Consider the following 18,094-nt stretch of genomic DNA (forward strand, 5'->3'; position numbering starts at 1 on the left):
GATACAGGGCATGCTTTAATATTGATAACTGGTTAAAACTACTTTGTAAGGGCATCCTTGCTTGCATTGGAGCTTAAATGGTAATCGCACTAATGTAAATTCACTTTGTGACACAGTTACGCCATATAAATCAAATTTCTCGACTCACGATTTCTAAAACAACTAGATGTATCACCTGGCCTCAATATCACACCTACAATAAACACAAATTGTACCCTGCCAATCCCAATCCAAGACTCCCGTGTTCTACTGATTAAATGTGAATATAGTTTCAAATACGATTTTCTAAATGCCTTCTGTTGACGGCCAAACTTAAGAAATGGAATCAATGAACCCAGAAGCCCCGAGTGGATATCACATCCACAGTGCGTGGCACACTGTTAAGGCAAAAACGTATTTACCATGAGCCGATGCTTAACGTGGACAAAACATCGAACCCTGAACCAACCATGCAATATGCACACGTAGAATACGTTGAAAGACGGTCACTGCTTCGCGCGCTTTCAGATGTGCTTCTGCGGCCATCTGGAATGCTCTCTTTCCGATATTTGGAAGCCACTGGAGCTATGCACTTGCAATCTAGATCGAAAACCAATTTTTTTAGAACTGCTTTTTGTGTTTAGTTTGTTGTCTTTCCCCCGCACCTCCGATGAGCACGGTTGGCTGCGTACGGTGAAAAAGGTCAACATACATACAATGGAGGATTGTAATTCTACACGCATGCTCGTTTGGACACGGCTGTTCATTGCTCTTACGATTTGTACCATTGCCAGTCGTTTCAACGTGTACCCTTTGCCCCTACTGTAACACGGTTTAAAGGGGAAAGAGTGAACGCACGTAAAGGTTAATTATATTATCTATCCGCGTTAAGCTGTATTCAACAAGAATACCTCTTTCTGAAAAAAAAATCATTTGGGATTTAGATTTGTGCAGGAAGACGGCATTTGCTATTAAAGAACAATAATACATACACAAAGCTAAGCATTTTATTAATTGCAGTCTTAAGCTCCAGCTCAATATTTCATACAAAGTTTGATCGCGCGAATCAGTGGGCAAACATTAACAGTGCTAACTCGGCTCAAGAGGTTTGGATAAACATGAATACAATTGCGTGAATAAATATAATACTTTTCCTTCATGTTCACATACCGTACACGCTGTGCTGCCAACATACAACGACACCCCCCCCCCCCCCTTGATGATTAGCGCGAGTAAACAATTTCCCTTGTGTGTCAGCGGACATAACGGGTCACACCATGCAAAGGTATTTCATCTCGCTATAGGTAACAAGCAACCCGCTCTATAGGTAATGTACATCATGATCGCCGTCAACAGTAAACAGTGCACCGTGGCTCTCGAGCGATGTGGACGCGACGTGCGGCAGTGGGACCGGGATAACGAGTGCCGACGACTGCACCACAACCAAAATTGGCGACCACCGTGGACCGGACGACAGTCCCCGTGCGCGAGGTGCCTTACAAGGCAAGGTTCCCTTAATAGGTCCGATGGGGTGGAGTGGTGGCGGAGCGGTGAGCGATTTTTTTTTTTCGCGAACCGGGCGACATGATTTGTATTTATTTTATACCCGGCCGCGGCTAAGATTCGTGGCACGCGACGTCCGAATCGTTCCTCGGCTACACCCCTCCTCCTCCCCCCACCCCACCAACTCGCGCTGCTCAGAGTGTGGTCAAACAACCCCGACGATTGACATGGTGGCATCGGGAGACTTTCATCCGGCAATTACCAGAATCGGTGTGGAAAGAAAAAAAAAACCCGAGGTTGGATGCCCACGTGCTGATGGGAACCGCGGGGATGAGATGTGGTTGATATGCGATCGCTCCCCCCCTGCCCCCCATGTGGATTGAGTAAGAGAGCTGCTGCTCACGCCACTCGGTTGTTGTTTTGACATCATTGCTGCCCCCTGGGGAGAAGTTAGAGTAATCATCGACAATGCCCACACTCCTCCATCCCCCCCACCCCCCCTTGTAGACAGCTCAGTGTCTCAGAGCTCAAACCTGGGTGGTCCCTCTGCCTCTCGAAGAAATTCCAACATTGCTATGGGCAGAGATTAGTTTCTTCATAAGGCAACCACTGTTGAATGGCCACACATTGATTCGCACAAATTGATTCAGATTTTAAATCGGCCCCACAGCGACGATGGGTCGAGTCAATCCTCCACCAATTAGGATTTGAACTCTCGACATTCCGTTTGGAAAGTCGTGCTCTCTTGCTCACAGCGCCGCCAGGGCCCAGACACAGAGAGAGCGACAAAGATTGTCTACCACAAAGCATTCGCTGCCCCTGCAGACAAGGTCTTCACACGTGCTCAACTACAAGGAACCCCCCTGCTCACACTTAACTGCACTGGTGCTCACTGTTCTTAACCCTTTCCCGTTCCGAGACGTCTGCAAGTTGCAGGTTGGGTTGTCCTGGTTACCTCTGAATCTCGGGAACGCGTAAGCGGTTCAGCATTAATTTTATTTAGAGAGGCATAGCACCGGTGTTGATTTTTAAAGATATTGTACTCACCGCAGAGAACCGTAGCAACATGACCGTACTCTACGGTAGCTGGCGCCAAAATGTGCCACATGCTCTCCCGCATGGCCTTGTGGGAGCCTCGGTACCACAGTTATTTTATTTTAGTTTTTCTTCCGGTTTTGTTTTGATGTACACGTACGTCATTGGAACGGAATCGAGAAAACTGATGACATACACGTACGTCAACAGAGCGGGAAAGGGCGAATGCACACAGCACTACAATGTCCATCGCATCACATTACGATGCTCACAAAAAACAAACCCCTATTGACCTGTAAACAAGTTGGCCTTGTATACCAATTTCTTTGTATAGCAATGTTTTGGTCCTGGCCAGAAATAATTGCAGTAATTATGACTTGCATCTTTTCCTTAATTGAAATATACTTTAACTTTTAAGGTCATACGTTACTTTATATATTTTTTTCTTCAAATATCATTTCGGAAATATTTTCCTTTTAAAAATTTGCCACAACAAGAAACACTCGTGTACAGGAGTTTAAAAAAAAATTAAAGCAAGATTTTATATCATATATATTCTAATAACGAGGATCTTTTAAATAAATTAATGCACATCTATATTCCTCTGATCTCTTATGAAATGCTGGCTAAAGCCAGCGAGTGTCCTCACACAGCTTAGGAAGCCAAATCTTAACTAGTGGAGGCCTGTGTGAATGACAACGGAATGCCTGACACTGGCCTTTGCAGCTCCATTATGGGGGGGGAACAAACAAAAATGACGAATGTATTAGAACCCAATGCATCTGACTCTCAGCGTCGGTAATGGCCATGTTCACATTTGATCAGGAGCCCCAGGGCCAGCGGCAAACAGACCAGATTGTTGCTTGCAACTTAAAATCACGATTCTAACCCCAATGATTGCACATAATGAAGGTTTTTGGGTTAGATCGCGTTATTTATAAATGTGTCGTAACCCTCCACCACCCGACACGGCCAATCAGCAAAAAAAGTGTCACGTTGACAAAAGACAAATAATTCACTACTTTAGCCCACCGGTGTGTTGAAGAGTGAATCCACAACATTTACAGTTTGAGTACGACGTTTCGCTGGTAAATACATCCAGCATCATCGGGCAAATTGCCCGATCGGACAAGTTGTGCGCCCGATCGGGCAATTTGCCCGATGATGCTGGATGTATTTACCAGCGAAACGTCGTACTCAAACTGTAAATGTTGTGGATTCACTCTTCAACACACCGGTGGGCTAAAGTAGTGCATTATTTGTCTTTTGTCAACGTGACACTTTTTTGCCGATTGGCCGTGTCGGGTGGTGGAGGGTTACGACACATTTATAAATAACGCGATCTAACACAAAAACCTTTATTATGAATAATATTGGTCGCGAAAGCCTACGTGTTAAACCCAATGATTGCAATTCGCGGTTGCGTTGCATTACCGGCCGCCACACACTCAAACCCCCGCCCCCCCCCCACTCCCCAATGCCAGGCCCTTTGCGAGTGGTGCGTGCGTGTGCTGCACACGTACAAGATTTACACGCGCGTTTGTACAAAATCCACCAGCGCGGACGCTGCACCTGCGAGCACACTGCGCGAAAACGCCGATGCGTAAACCGCCCCCCCCCCCCCCCCCACCACCGTCTTTCTCCGAGCGTGCAAGTGTCTTTCAATCTCTGAGGTCTCGTCCCAGATATCCGGCGGTCTCGCAGAAGTTTCCCGCAAGTTGTGCGCGCGTCACTGCCTGCTGATCGCACTTTCCTTGGTGCCTGCAGCGATCCTCTTGTGGTGAAGCGTCTCACAAGGTTTGCGCACAGCTGGTAAGCAGGCAGGCAGGCAGGCAGTCGTCCTCTTACTTGCATGTACATTCGTTGAGTACTCGCAACATACAGGTCCCCCATTATGTCTGCCTCTTCTTTATGGAAATCCTCTTTTTCCGTGTGGCCAGCATGTCATAGAAGGGGTCCTTGCTGATGCTTGCCCTGCAAAGCACGAAGACTGCCGTGACGTTCTGACCACAACGGCAACGCGGCGATATGCTCACACCTGTAAAAGTCGGTCTCCACCAAATCTCAAATGAGTGTGGGGGAGTGACCATCTTTGTTGGTGGCCCAGAACATTGCTAGCGTGTGGAAGAGTTGATCACCATAGGCCAACTCCCAGTTGGGAATTTAAGTTACGACCTCGATTGTGAGAATTCCTGGTTGCCTGGAGCGATAACCACCACTTCATTATTCATCACTGTTTGAAAATGTCTAAGGAGCTCACAGATACCTAAAATATCTGGACAAGGATACATTGGAAGTATTATAGTCTACATGCTCAGCTTCCACATGTCTAAACAGTCGGACAAAGGGGGCTGCACAGATATGGAATGGGCTACAGAAGAGACCGAGCTAAGTGCACTTGCTGATGGATAGCACTCTTGTTGCGAAAGATCGATGTTTGTGGTGGAGGCTTCGGAAAGATGCTACTTACTGGGTGGCTGATGGCAATATATTCACCACTTTACATGATCTCAAAGTGCCTCGGTGACATCACCACCACCTGGTGGCACACGGTGGCTATTGCTGTGAATGTGTGCAGGCATGTGCACGCGCGTAACTGCGAATACATGCATACACGTGTACATATCGGTGCATGCGATTGAATCGCCTGGAATGCACCTGATCCCATCAGATCTTGGAAACTAAGTAGGGTTGAGCCTGGATAGTGTTTGGATGGGTTACAGCCGTGCACAAAACAGGTTGTCATCATAGGGCTTGTGCGACTATGAGTAGAGGGGAGTGCAGCACAAATTCCATCGTCGCGCTGCACTTTGGTGACTCCACGTCAATGCTACCCACCACCTTCAACAGCCTGCACAGCGACCATCGTGGAAAAATATGGTAAAAAAAAACCTCTCATGACCCTCAAAAGCATGGAGAGGCCCTCATCCAGCAGGACGCTGACAAAAGGACTGCACAGGTACACAAGTGTGCGCATGTACGTACACTTTTCTTGGCATGAGCACTACGATGTCACCGCGATGCAATGGTGCACGCCGCCTGTTGTGGTTGTGGGCACGCCTAGCTCCTGCCCCAACGGTCTGTTAAGGCTATACGGGCGATCAGGCGATCATTTTGTGCACTCTCTATGTAGAACTTCTTTCGCAACCTACGTAAGCTAACCGTGCTCGTCAGAGGTGCTCTGCAGTGGTGTAGTGGTTAGCGCATTACACTTCGAAGCTGGCGACCCAAGTTCGATTCCCACTCATGGCCAAAACCGGTGATGATTATCTGAACCGGTCCAGGGCCTCCCCCCCCCTAAATGAGTGCCTAGTGTAGTGCGTAAACATCACCACTGGGGAGACAAAGGCGGCTGGGTGTGCCGGCCTTCATTAGGTGCTCGCTAACAGCACTTGCCCCAACAATCTGTAAAAGGCTATACGGGGGGTGGGGGGGTCATTGTCTTGTGTGTGCTCTGCTGTAAACGCACTTGATGCACTTGATCCACTCGTCCTTCTCCTCAGGCGAAGGTGCCGAGATGCGGTAGACCATGTGCTTCCCCTCCACCACGCGGCCGTCCGTGTCCGTCTTGCACGCCTTGATCACCCCACCCTTGTTGTTGGGGAGGAACAGCTCGAAGGAGTTCTGGCCACGGAAAGCGTGTGAAAACAGAGAAGTCAGCAGCAGCAGCATTAGCACGTCATAACGTGAAACCACGACGGTTCCCATTCGCTCTGCTTCACCAAACAAACACCTTGTGAAAGACTCAATGCAGAAGATCCCTGGTTTTGACCTTCCACGAAGCTCATGGTCCCACCATATAAAGTACATCCGTACAACCCATGGCAGATGCGAATACCTTCATGCACAAATGGGAAATGTAAAACTCTCCGATGTGCGATTGTGGTCATCCAAAAGGGCGTACAACATATGACGATGCAATGCCCCAACGACAAATACCAAGGAGACATCACAGAGATGCACAACTCCGCTGCTCCCGATGCGGTTATCTGGCTTGACCGCCTGAACGTGGAATTGTGGGTTGTTGCTCTGCATCTACAGTGAGGGAAAAAACTATTTGATCCCCTGCTGATTTTGTACGTTTGCCCACTGACAAAGAAATGATCAGTCTATAATTTTAATGGTAGGTTTATTTGAACAGTGAGAGACATAATAACAAAAAAATCCAGAAAAACCATGTCAAAAATGTTATAAATTGATTTGCATTTTAAATGAGGGAAATAAGTATTTGACCTCCTCTCAATCAGAAAGATTTCTGGCTCCCAGGTGTATTTTATACAGGTAACGAGCTGAGATTAGGAGCACTCTTAAAGGGAGTGCTCCTAATCTCAGCTTGTTTCCTGTATAAAAGACACCTGTCCACAGAAGCAATCTTATTTCCCTAATTAAAATGCAAATCAATTTATGAAATTTTTGACATGCGTTTTTCTGGATTTTGTTGTTGTTATTCTGTCTCTCACTGTTCAAATAAACCTCCCATTAAAATTATAGACTGATCATTTCTTTGTCAGTGGGCAAACGTAAAAATCAGCAGGGGATCAAATACTTTTTTCCCTCACTGTACATCAGCCATACGAAAGAAGAAGATCGATTATGTGGCTCCGTATCTATGTTTATTTGTAATACTTTCCACAAGGTTCAAAGTGCTTATCCATTATTGCGGTCTGTCTGTCCAACCAACTGTAATGGGGGGGGGGGGGGGGGGCCCACACCATAAATTTTGTAAACTAGGTCCAAAATGAGCCAAGCTTCAGTACAAGGTTGTTTTGTTGTAACGAGGTCTCATCCGATTGAAAATCGGCCAAATTGACCAAAAGGGTTGCCCAAACAAGAATAAAAATAACAATTTGCTAACATGCAAAAATAATTCTGCCCTGACAGGTATCTCTTCAGCTTCCACGCTGCTCATCACATACTCCAAGATCAATACGCGTTGTTGGAAAGGGTGACATAATCCAAATGTGTCTATATGTGTCTATATTGCAGAGAGCAAAAACAATGAGGAATGAAAAACAGAAGCGAACTCAAAACAAAATCAATGGTCTGCGATCACTCACGAATCTCGTGGAAAGCAGCTAGAGTACAAATGTCTGCGGCACACACACGAGACACCTTTCCAAATGTCCTTAAGCACCCTATCGATCCGTCCTAACACTTTAAAATGCGTAGCGATTTTAAGTCGCACTTTTACTCTTGGTTGAGAATATATATATATTTTTTAACGCACCAAAGCTGTTTAACGGTTGGACAGGTGGCCAATAATACTTTCGGGGTCAACACGAGTACCAATTCGTGCAACGTCAACAGCGATTGTCCCTCTTGATAAACTGGCCCCTGCCATGGGGAATACAAAATTTACATAACTGCCCAAGGACCACCAACAGCGGTGGTAGCCGCACTGCTCGTTGGATATTTTGTTTGTTTGTTCACAGTTAAGAGATGTTGCGGGGCCACGTTGGTCGGCAGGTGGCGGAGCGGAAGAATTAATTGTTATACTGCACCATGCTCTCTGCCTTCACGGACCTGCACTGATCAGCGGTGAAGTATGGCAAGATATTACCGACGACCTGCATAATGTGCGGGGGAGGTGCTGTAGGGGATGCACAAAAGAGCTGTACACATGTTCACAATACAAGTTTTTTTAGGATAGATCGCGTAAATATGTGTCGTTAAACCCGCCACAACCCGACAGCCAATGAGTAAGGTTTGTCATGTAAACAGAACATGCCAATTCGTTACTAGTACAGCAAACAAGTATGTTGGAGAGCGAAGCCACAACATCTACAACCCCAGTACGACGTTTCGCCAGTAATTACAACTAGCTTCATCAGGCAAGCTAGATTTGTGGAGAAATCCTCCTGTTTCGTTCCTTAAACGTCTGTTTACGTGACAAACCTTACTAATTGGCTGTTTTTGGTGGTGGCGGCTTTCACGACACATTTATATATTCATGCGATATAACCCCAAAAACTTGTATTCATGGATGATATTGGTTACAAAAGCCTACGTGTTAAACTGTACACATGTTGCTCGTAATATTTCCATCCCATCGGCATCTGTTCGTTCCAACACTTGCCGTTCGCATAAAAACCACAAGGTGGCGTGCAGTCTGCCTTTGCTGCACACACGAAAAAGGTGAAGGAGGAGCCCTGCAATTTCTTGCTCATGCCACTGCTGATGAAAGGGCTTCTCTGAGCGGCAGCTCGAGAGAGCGCCTCTCGAGGGTATTTTGGCCTCATCTTCGATGCTGGCCAGACATCTTGGAAGAGATGGCAGTATCCACAGCTGACCCACACCACAAGCGATTTGCCCATCGGCCAAAACTGTGCTCTCTTCCGGGCGGGGAGGCCGGGAGGATTTAAAAAAAAAAACGTGCACCATTCTTCCAAACGCCAAGTCGGGAGATCGACACGGCAACCTCTGGATTGCAAGTCGAATGTCCTCACCGTTACACCACAGCACCATCCAAAGCCCATGTGCCGTGTACAATAATTACAATCTTTGTGATCACATTCAGATGCAAAGGCCGTTGATGCCTGTGCCAAAGCACGCAGCGGCCTTTGTGTAAACACGTACAGGCTTCTTGGGGTCGTCCACCTCCCGTATGCTCAGATTCTCCAGGGGGATGATTCCCCGCGGTTCCTTGTCCTGCACGAGAGACAGGCACAGGTAGCGCCAGATGCAATAAACTCCTTCGTGTATCTGGAAAGTGTTTCCGAGTCTCGAGTCACTCCCACGTCTCCATTGACAACTATTGTCAAGGAGATTACGGCATTTAAGGCCGCTATAGTCACGATGGAAACCTGGCCCAAAGGTCAAACTTTTTCCAAAGAACAAACCACTCCTACTTAAATTTGTATAAACAGCAAGAATGCAAGGTCTTAAGTATGTCGTATTTAATCATTCATCGATTAATGTTGATTCTTACGGTTACGATAATATATACATCGAATTGCGCACGTGAGAATTACTTACAATTCATGAACTGTAAACTAATTTAACTTTTTTGCCGAATCGAATCGTAACATTTAATCGAATCACAGGTGGAGCGAATCGTTGCATGCCTCTGAGCCTCTTGTCAATGGTCTTGGCTGCGTCTTGGGATGTATTTATTATGTAACCCAGCGTGTGGGAAAGGCACAAACTAATGGCTTATGGAGCCACAGAGGGCTTATGACAGTATATGATGATGATGAGAATTACTAATGTTCTTACTGTTGTGTACTCAAAGTAGTAGAGGCAGTTATCCGTCAAGATGAACCACCGCCTCTTCCAGGTCTTCACCTTTCCTCCTAAAAAACAAAAGTGTGAGCTAGAAATGACAACAATGTGAAGTTGCTGCTGAAACAAACTACAATTTGTTGCTGTTGCACTGATATCATTGTGAGGTCCCTAATTCAGAGATGGAAAAACACATATCATCAAACATTAATTCGACATCACAAATACTTACAAGTTATAGCCACGCACCCCCTCCTCCACCACCACCACCACCAAAACAGCACCAACATGTGCACTCGGGCATCATGAACTACAGCAGGAAAAGCAGCTCTAATATTGAACATGTAACTAATTAATCGGCAATGTAGATAATCAACAAGGGCCCCAGAGTGCCCTGGCCAAGCCGGGGGTTGTGCGTCTACCTTTCTTTGGATAAAAAAACGCTACAATGAACATGGCTTGTGACTTTTGTGTAACGACAATGGTGTCGAAGGAAAGCCACGGCAGCAACCGTGCGCGCCACCAACGCTTGCCTAGTTTGAGTAGCCAGCCCTCCCGGTCAGGGTTGAAGAACGTGTGCGTGAGGTCATTGCCGTCGTCCTCGGGAATTTTGAACGGCTCGTTCTTTATGCTGTCGTACAGGTTCTGTAAAAAAAGAGGCGCGCAAACAAAGCCACTTACATTTTTCCATGTCTCGTCCGTTACACGATGCCGGCAATGCTGCACTATGGATGCAACGTGCCCAATTTCGCTCCATTGTGTAATTAACCCAAAGTATTTTGTGGTGTTTAAATAATGCATAAGCACAGTGCTCTTTGTGCATCAGTGGCAATCGCCACCAGCAGTTGCCAACAGCATGCTTTCTAAGCAAGCGGCAGATGGTTTCTCTGCTGCCAGGTTTAAACAGGGACAGATCCACTTTGGTGACATCTCATTGGCCACTGTAGCCAGATGTTCGCTACTGTGGTCATGAATTATGCATTCAGATCCTCCTTTAGGTACCTTGACATGTGAATGTCCCTATTGTGTTTTAGCCATTGTGCGAATTGACTTGTGTTACAACGATCATTATAAAATCCTGAAATGGGAAGGACATAAAATAATAGAAAACAAAAAATTGGCAGTTAATAAAGTTCTTTGTGTCTGCCAAGTTACATTCAGCCAACTCAGTGGATGGGTTGGTAGCAGGGTCTTATACTACCAGGCAAGGCAGTACAAACACCTCGAATCTAGCACACTGGAGGGGAATTGGCCAGACAGCATCATGCGAGTGAGAATCCCAAACTGCTGGGCTAAAAAAAATGGCCTGAATGGAGTATATGTACTCTGGACAGCCCTTTATCAATCCACTGCTAGATGAGGGCCTCATCACATTATACAAAATATTGAGGATTAATTGACCTCAATCCACCACAGTGATCATCTGCGGATCGGTTAAGGTGGGTTGGGGCCAGGAATTTTTTCAGAAATCAGTCGCCACTGATGTTAGCCGTGGCCAGGAATCAACCTCGGGTTGCCGGGTTCGAAGTGAAATGTGTTAACCACTGGTACCATTGTCCCATCTGAATAATGAATATCCATCGTAAATTTATGACTTATTCAACAATCACACATCACTAGCCGACACAGCCGGTCAGCGTGAAGTCGGTACGCAACCGGGCTTTGTGCCAGGCAAGGCGGCAACAGAGGTGGCAGCTCGTTGCAGCTCGTGGTATAGCGCGCGACGGTAGTGCGGTATGGTGAGGGGCGGGGGTTGCGGGGGGGATTACGAGGGCTGTCGCCTCCTACCCTGAGCAGCTCCTCCGGCAGGTCCCCGCCGTCGTTGATGCCGCGATTCATGAGGATGAAGCGCTCGGTGGTGGGCTTGTCGCGCACGTTGGGGTTGTGGAGGCTCGTGTTGAGCATGATGATTGCGAACGAGAGCACGTAGCAGGTGTCTGTCGCAACGCCGCCAGAAAAAAAAACGGCGAGCAGGGGTCAATGTGAGACCGAAGTTCCCCAATACCCTATTCCCCTCCACTTGCACCCAATGCAATCATGGATAAACTTCAAGATCGCACACTCAGAATATTCAAGATCCTTCGTGGACTCACTGCTGCCTACTTTTTCTCTCTTATCTTACTCTACTCCCCTCCACACTCCTACCTACCTTACCTCTTTCATCTCATCTTCGTCAACTTCAATGTACTCTAACCCATCTCCTCTGATCTCTACTAACTACACTCCCCATACTCCTCTACCTCATCTCAGTCTATTCCCCTCTGCACACCTGCTCCAACAACCATGGCTTTTTAAAGGAAACTTCCAGTAAAAGCTTAATTTTTAAAATAAAATTAAACTTACCAGACCACAGTGGCAGTGAGTATGCAAGCAAGGAGCAAATGCCTTAACCGCCGTTGCCATTACCACTGCCTCGTTGGCCACTGTCCAAAAATGTCACCGTTTTATACATTTTATTGTTATAAGGCAGCGGTATTGATGAGTCTCGATGTGTTTTAACCTCATTTGTATTGGAATTCCTGACCTGTGTAGATGTTAAAATTTGAATTTCATCTAATGCAAACCCTGACAAAACAACACGTTGCAAGGTTTTCCAGACTGCAGCCTCTCACCTCGGGAATCCCAGTGGCTAAGGCTGACTCGGCATTATGCTCGCACCATAAGTGACGTGGCATTTGCTGCGGAAATTAAAATTCACTATTTGGCTGGACACGATGATGCCCATAAGCCCTTTGTGTGTAATTATGCACTCCCAGAAGGCCGTGGGGCTGTGGGGTTGTGTTAAAGCTACTTTTAATTGCTATGTCGGGAAATGGATGTAGAAACAGATATATACAAAGGGGACCTATTGTTTGCTTAGCTATTTTGTTACTTGTATTCCCCGCAAAAGTGCTCAAGATTATCTTGCGAACAAGGCAATTGAGCAAAAATGCGGCAGTAACACCTGCTATCCAACGAGAACAAGTCAGACTTGCAATGCTTTGGTGTCTCTCATAGTTTTCAAGGTTAGCCTATGCCAAGGTACATTCTGAATGTTCTTGTTGGAGCACTATACCCGCTAAGCTAATTAAAACAACTCAATTCGTTGAGCGAGTGCAGTGAATTCACCTTGCTATGGGCAGAACCAATTTAAGCACTTTTCACGATTGCATCATTAATTACACAAAGGGGATTGTGGGTAGCAAACCAAAAAGTGTTAATTATGTTAACGAGAGGCTTTGAGGATGGGGCAGATTGCAGCGTGTTGTGACGTTCCCACCTACAGGGCTACAAGGTTGTCATTAGATGCCACTAGAGCCATAGGTTGCCGACCTGTCTTTGTGGATTTCCCCTGGATTCTCTAGTTTCCTATCACATGTCAGATATTCAGGGAGGATTTGCTGGATGAGAAAATGCATCATTATTACTCCAACTACGACGACTATTCAGAACAAAAAATCTAAAGGCTCTTAACGCGAGCTTCACTGACATAAAACACGTCTCATTGTTTTACTCTACGGCAGGCTTCTGCAGCCACACATCTGGCCTGCGAAGGCTCTCGAATTGGCCTAAAAGGCTTTGGCCTGCCGAGTGATATGCCAAGACATAACGAGATACAGATGACTCGAGTGAAAGAGAAAGAAACAGCGATTCTTGAAATGAGGGCACTTAAAATAAGACAGACCTGGAGACAACAGACACAGAGATTAGCAGCTACATACACGTGGGGTTAGGACACCACAAACCCGTGTGATGTCACAACGTCTGTTTACGTGACACCTTGACATCACGTGGGCCGCAGGCACATGGTATTGTGTGGCCCCCGCTGGAAACTAAAGTAAAAAAAAATATTGCTATGCAGGAGAGCAATCGTGTTGCTCGTAAGCGGTGCATGTGGGTGTGTATGCGGTAGTGTTGCGATTAGTGCGCTGCGCTAGGAACCTGGCGACTCGAGTTAGTCTCGCTTACAGCCAACAGTGACGACTATGTGAAATTGGTCCTGGACCTCCTCCTCCCTTCGGTCGACTCCGCTTCAAATGAGTACCTGGTGTGGTATGTAAACATCGCCACTGGGGAGACAAAGGCGGTCGGGCGTGGTGCTGGCCACCCACCTCCTCGTGTGCCGTGTTGGTCTTCATTAGGTGCTGTCTAATAGCACTTGCCCCAACAGTCTGTTAAGGCTACACGGGGGACCTATGTCTTTGTGCGTCACCTGGCCCTCACCGGTCGACTGGAACACGCCCGCGTTGCACTGGCAGTAGCGCGTGGCAAACGCCTCCATCATGCGGTCGATCTTCTGCGCCTCTCCGGGCAACCGGAAGCTCCACAGGAATTGCCTGCCAAGGGCACCCACATGGAGCTCTAAGGACGGACGCTGCTGACCGAGCTGGATTTTTTATTATTATTATTATTGACAAGGCAAAATTACACGGTTTAAACGGAACACTGCTCATCTGCATTAGGTTTGTGACAAAGTTCACCCCCGACCAACAGCGGCGAGCGAAACGAAAGGTAGTGTGGAAAACAAACTAAGAATTAATTAATGAACGTGCAGTGGGATGCCTTTACCTTAGCGCCTGCACCAGGTTGAGGTTGGCGAACTCGTGTAGCTCCACGAAGGCATGCAGTACCTGGATGTTGAAGTCATCCCTGTGGGAGAGGGCGAAGGTCAAACGCGAGCCGTCCAACGTGCGAACACGGAGGCCCCTTTACTGTGAGAGCCAATCTGTAATTCAGCGGGGAAGTTCAGGGTCAAGAGGTTATCTCATAGCCATTGTCATTGGTGGCACAGCACTTCAGAATTGCTTCCGTCCTTCTGCCTTATCCTGCCTGTCAGCACCTGACATTCAAGATCTCACCACCACTACGACTACCAGGGCTTCAGGTCTTGCTTTGTTTGTTGACCTCTGGGGTACCTGTTGTAAATTGTCTCGGTAATATTCTGCAAATGTGCCCCACCCATCATAACTGCCTCTTCCTCCTGATTACATCTACAATTCCTTATTCCTCAAAATGGTCTATTACTGGTCTGCGACAGCTCCTCAATGTCACCAGATAACCTGACCCAAGTTTGCGTCATGACATAATGGGGCCAGAAATAATTCCATAAATGCCAATTTGTAATCCTATAAGATCCATTTCAAGAGGTCACTGTGGGGGGGGAGGAGGGGGGTAATGTTCCAACGATGTATCTAAAAATGTGCACGAATTATGTATATTCTTATTCATTTGAAAAAAACTAAACATTTACAAAATAACTGATAATTTAAATATACAGTAACTTCACGTATCATTGCGTTTCTAATTACAAAAAAAACGTTGGGTCAACATCTGAATTCTCTTTATTAAAATAGCTTTTAATGAGCACTACATTACTAAGTAGACTGGAAATGATGAGTTTAATATTTAATGCTCGTTATTAAACTGCTAGTATTAACGGTGTATTTACCATACATTATAACAGGATGGGACGAAGTGGTGTTGCTGTGGTTCGCGCACTGCGCTACGAACCCATTAACCCGAGTTTGATTCTCTGTCACTGCTAACATCAGCGGCATGATATCTAAACCAGCCACCAACCCACATTAACTAGTGTGGTAAAGTCCGCTCAAATAACCCTCACGACCGACACGGCCTGGTGATATGAAACGATATACAGCTTCACGTGTGATTTGAACAACATGCATTCTCAAACATGCGCTCAATGAATCCGACCAATTTAAGTCAACTACGCTGTACTGTATACGTATATAACCAACCCCCACGCCGGATGAGGAACCAACCGGCCACAACACGAGCGAGAGTGGTGAATGTAAAACGGAGTGTGCCGGGAGTTACGTCATTTTAAGACCGCATCGTGGATTGTCAAGTGAACAATGTGCGCCTATTATTGATCGTTTAGCCAAACCAGAGACACAGGAACGCAGAATAGGGAATACAATTCCGGTCTTGTGCCCAAGAGGAAGCGTAAGTGTAAATATCATAATTTTACCATTAGCAAACTGCACGCAGCCTTCTTTCCAATCTCCGAAAAATTCTCAAAACCAGGATGTCCACTCAGCTGCTGGCTAATGACAAAGGATTAATGTGGTTTTCTCTAGCTTTAGATGCGTGTATGTGTGTGTACATTATGCGTGCATGTATGAATTATGATACTTTGAGCAGAGGCCTGGATTTGCAGTGACCGATCAATCAATGTCAGTGTTTGTAAATGGCAGACTCTCCGGAAATTACAACGACAAAAAATCCACGGTCATACTTACGATAAGTGCATACACATTATATATGTGCATTGTGCACGATGGCATATGTAGGTAAATCGCACACATAAGTTCAGCATGTTTTGTTTAGCATTGTTATGGTGTATGGGCATTTGATATGTTTGGGAACGACACGTATTCACGATGTTGTGCATGTGCTGTGATTCGCATTATTTATATAAGCAGACAGAAGCATTGATGCAAGGATATAAGCAAATATGCATTGCAAATGCTTGGCCACATAATACAGTTCACATCGACATCAATGTTCAACTAGGGAGAAAAAATATGCACCATTTTTTAAAAGTCAATAATTAAACTGGACATTTATTTTAAATCAAGTTAATTTTAATATGGTTTTATTATTAACAACGGCATATCCAAAGGTTTTTTTTGGAATCAATGACACATCAATGGTGTCGAACACAATTCTTTAAACATCGGCATGTACTGTAGTTGTTTTTTTAGGCTTACAGGAAATAATTTTGAACACATGACTCATTGCATTTTTCCATTTGAGCAGCAGAGTTGATTTGTGTCTTTATTTTGCAACAAGCAACAAGCGGAACTGGCTCGAGGAAAATAAACTTGGCTAAAACAAATCAGAAATGTTCCAAACATGAAACCTAACCGAGGCTTGCACCCCCCCCCCCACCCCCCCCCGTTAATATATTACATATCTTCAGAGCTCTGCAGCTCACTCGACCTTTCTGGCCTCTCTGTGCTGTGAATGGCCATTGCCCGAAACGTCACCTATTATAGAACTTTGGTTATTTGTGTCTCTAGATCACTGTAGAGATAATTTACCACTTTTTTTTAATAAAGCAACGAAATATCAAGATATCTTATATTTGTTAAGTATGTAGGATGTGTATCGCAGGCTGTGTCGGATACGAGTTTTAAGTTTTACGTTCTGGGGGAAAAAAAAAGGACTGAAAATCACAGTTTGACATGCCGCTGTTGCTTAGTCACTTCACTGCGGTGGCAGTAAAACATAGGAGTGACGTTGATGTGATGCAGTTGAAGCTATCACGTGGAATGAGCTAAAGATTCCAAGACACAAGGGGTCTATATACTCTAACGAGGATTGTATTTACCAGGCGCTTATCACCAAATCACCCGGAATTCATCCTATCTCAACAAATCTCACAAGTTAAACAGGAATGAGCCTGAATAGTGGTAGGTTGAGCAACCACCACCATGCATAAAATGTATTACAGGCTACGGGGCTATGTTTTGGGCTGCAGAGGCACCAATTTTCAGTTGTTCTATACAACAGTAGTATTTACTGTACATGAAAATTACGTCCAAATCATACTAACAGTCATTGTAAATCTTTCTTATTTTTGTCTCGACTTATTCTAGTCACACCGAGAAATTCGTAGTGTGGGTCACGTCCATGCAATGAACACGACCAATTCAAATCCCACGTGAAGCAAAGTGGCCAGGGTGGCTCTGGGGTAAGAGCACTGATCCAGCACCGCCAAGTTCCCAGTGTTGAACCTGGGTTTTCCAAATCACGTGCACGTGCTTAAACCGGGTTCTGAAGTGCATTAAGTTGACAGTCTCAGCCCAATCGCCAATGACTGCACACTAATAAATGCTAAATTAGATTTGTTATACATTATTTGGGAAAAATTCCAGCTCCAAGACTTAAACCAAAAAGTCATAATTGTGTATTAATAATTTTTCCTCGTACTAGGACCCATATCGTACAGGCAAGGACCTGTAAGATCAGTCGCTCGCCAGCATGCATTTAAGCAAGCCTGCCTCTGCTGCATCTACTCTTTCGAAACTAGTCTAGAACATACTTCAAATAACTATTGTAATCTTTTAGCTGATTTGGTTGGTTTTTTGCCTGGGTATGTTGGAGACCCCGAGGCCTGTGTCAACCACAAACCAGCCTCACCTTTCTCCAAGGTATTCCCCAATGGCCGTCTTGTTGAGGCCTTCCCCCTTGTAGAGGAACTGAGCGATATCCTCAGGCGTGTTCTTCAGAAGCTCGTTTTCTGTCAGGAACCGAATTCCCTGTGGTGTAAAAAAAAACAACAATAACAGTTTGCCAAAGCATTTTGTTCCATAGATCATCTTTCCAGGCATTAATCGTGAACAACTTC

General features: G+C 45.7%; 1 protein-coding gene across 3 annotated transcripts in view; it reads right to left on the reverse strand.

Moving 5' to 3' along the window:
* Positions 1 to 972: 972 nt before the first annotated feature.
* LOC116952718 (cytohesin-1-like) overlaps positions 973 to 18,094 on the reverse strand; it is a 56,002-nt gene continuing 38,880 nt past the window's right edge. For all 3 annotated transcript variants that reach the window (XM_032972341.2, XM_032972324.2, XM_032972333.2), the window contains exons 5-13: positions 17,887 to 18,005; positions 14,287 to 14,367; positions 13,942 to 14,054; positions 11,527 to 11,675; positions 10,272 to 10,383; positions 9,733 to 9,809; positions 9,094 to 9,165; positions 5,987 to 6,141; positions 973 to 4,491 (exon numbers count right to left, since the gene is read on the reverse strand). In XM_032972341.2, coding sequence (XP_032828232.1) covers positions 4,410 to 4,491; positions 5,987 to 6,141; positions 9,094 to 9,165; positions 9,733 to 9,809; positions 10,272 to 10,383; positions 11,527 to 11,675; positions 13,942 to 14,054; positions 14,287 to 14,367; positions 17,887 to 18,005 — 960 coding nt within the window. In that variant the 3' untranslated portion in view covers positions 973 to 4,409. The remainder of the gene's footprint in view (positions 4,492 to 5,986; positions 6,142 to 9,093; positions 9,166 to 9,732; positions 9,810 to 10,271; positions 10,384 to 11,526; positions 11,676 to 13,941; positions 14,055 to 14,286; positions 14,368 to 17,886; positions 18,006 to 18,094) is intronic.

This window comes from Petromyzon marinus, chromosome 3 (genome assembly GCF_048934315.1).
Source record: "Petromyzon marinus isolate PM22_M1 ecotype Great Lakes invasive population chromosome 3, UKy_Petmar_22M1.pri1.0, whole genome shotgun sequence".
NCBI lineage: Eukaryota > Metazoa > Chordata > Hyperoartia > Petromyzontiformes > Petromyzontidae > Petromyzon > Petromyzon marinus.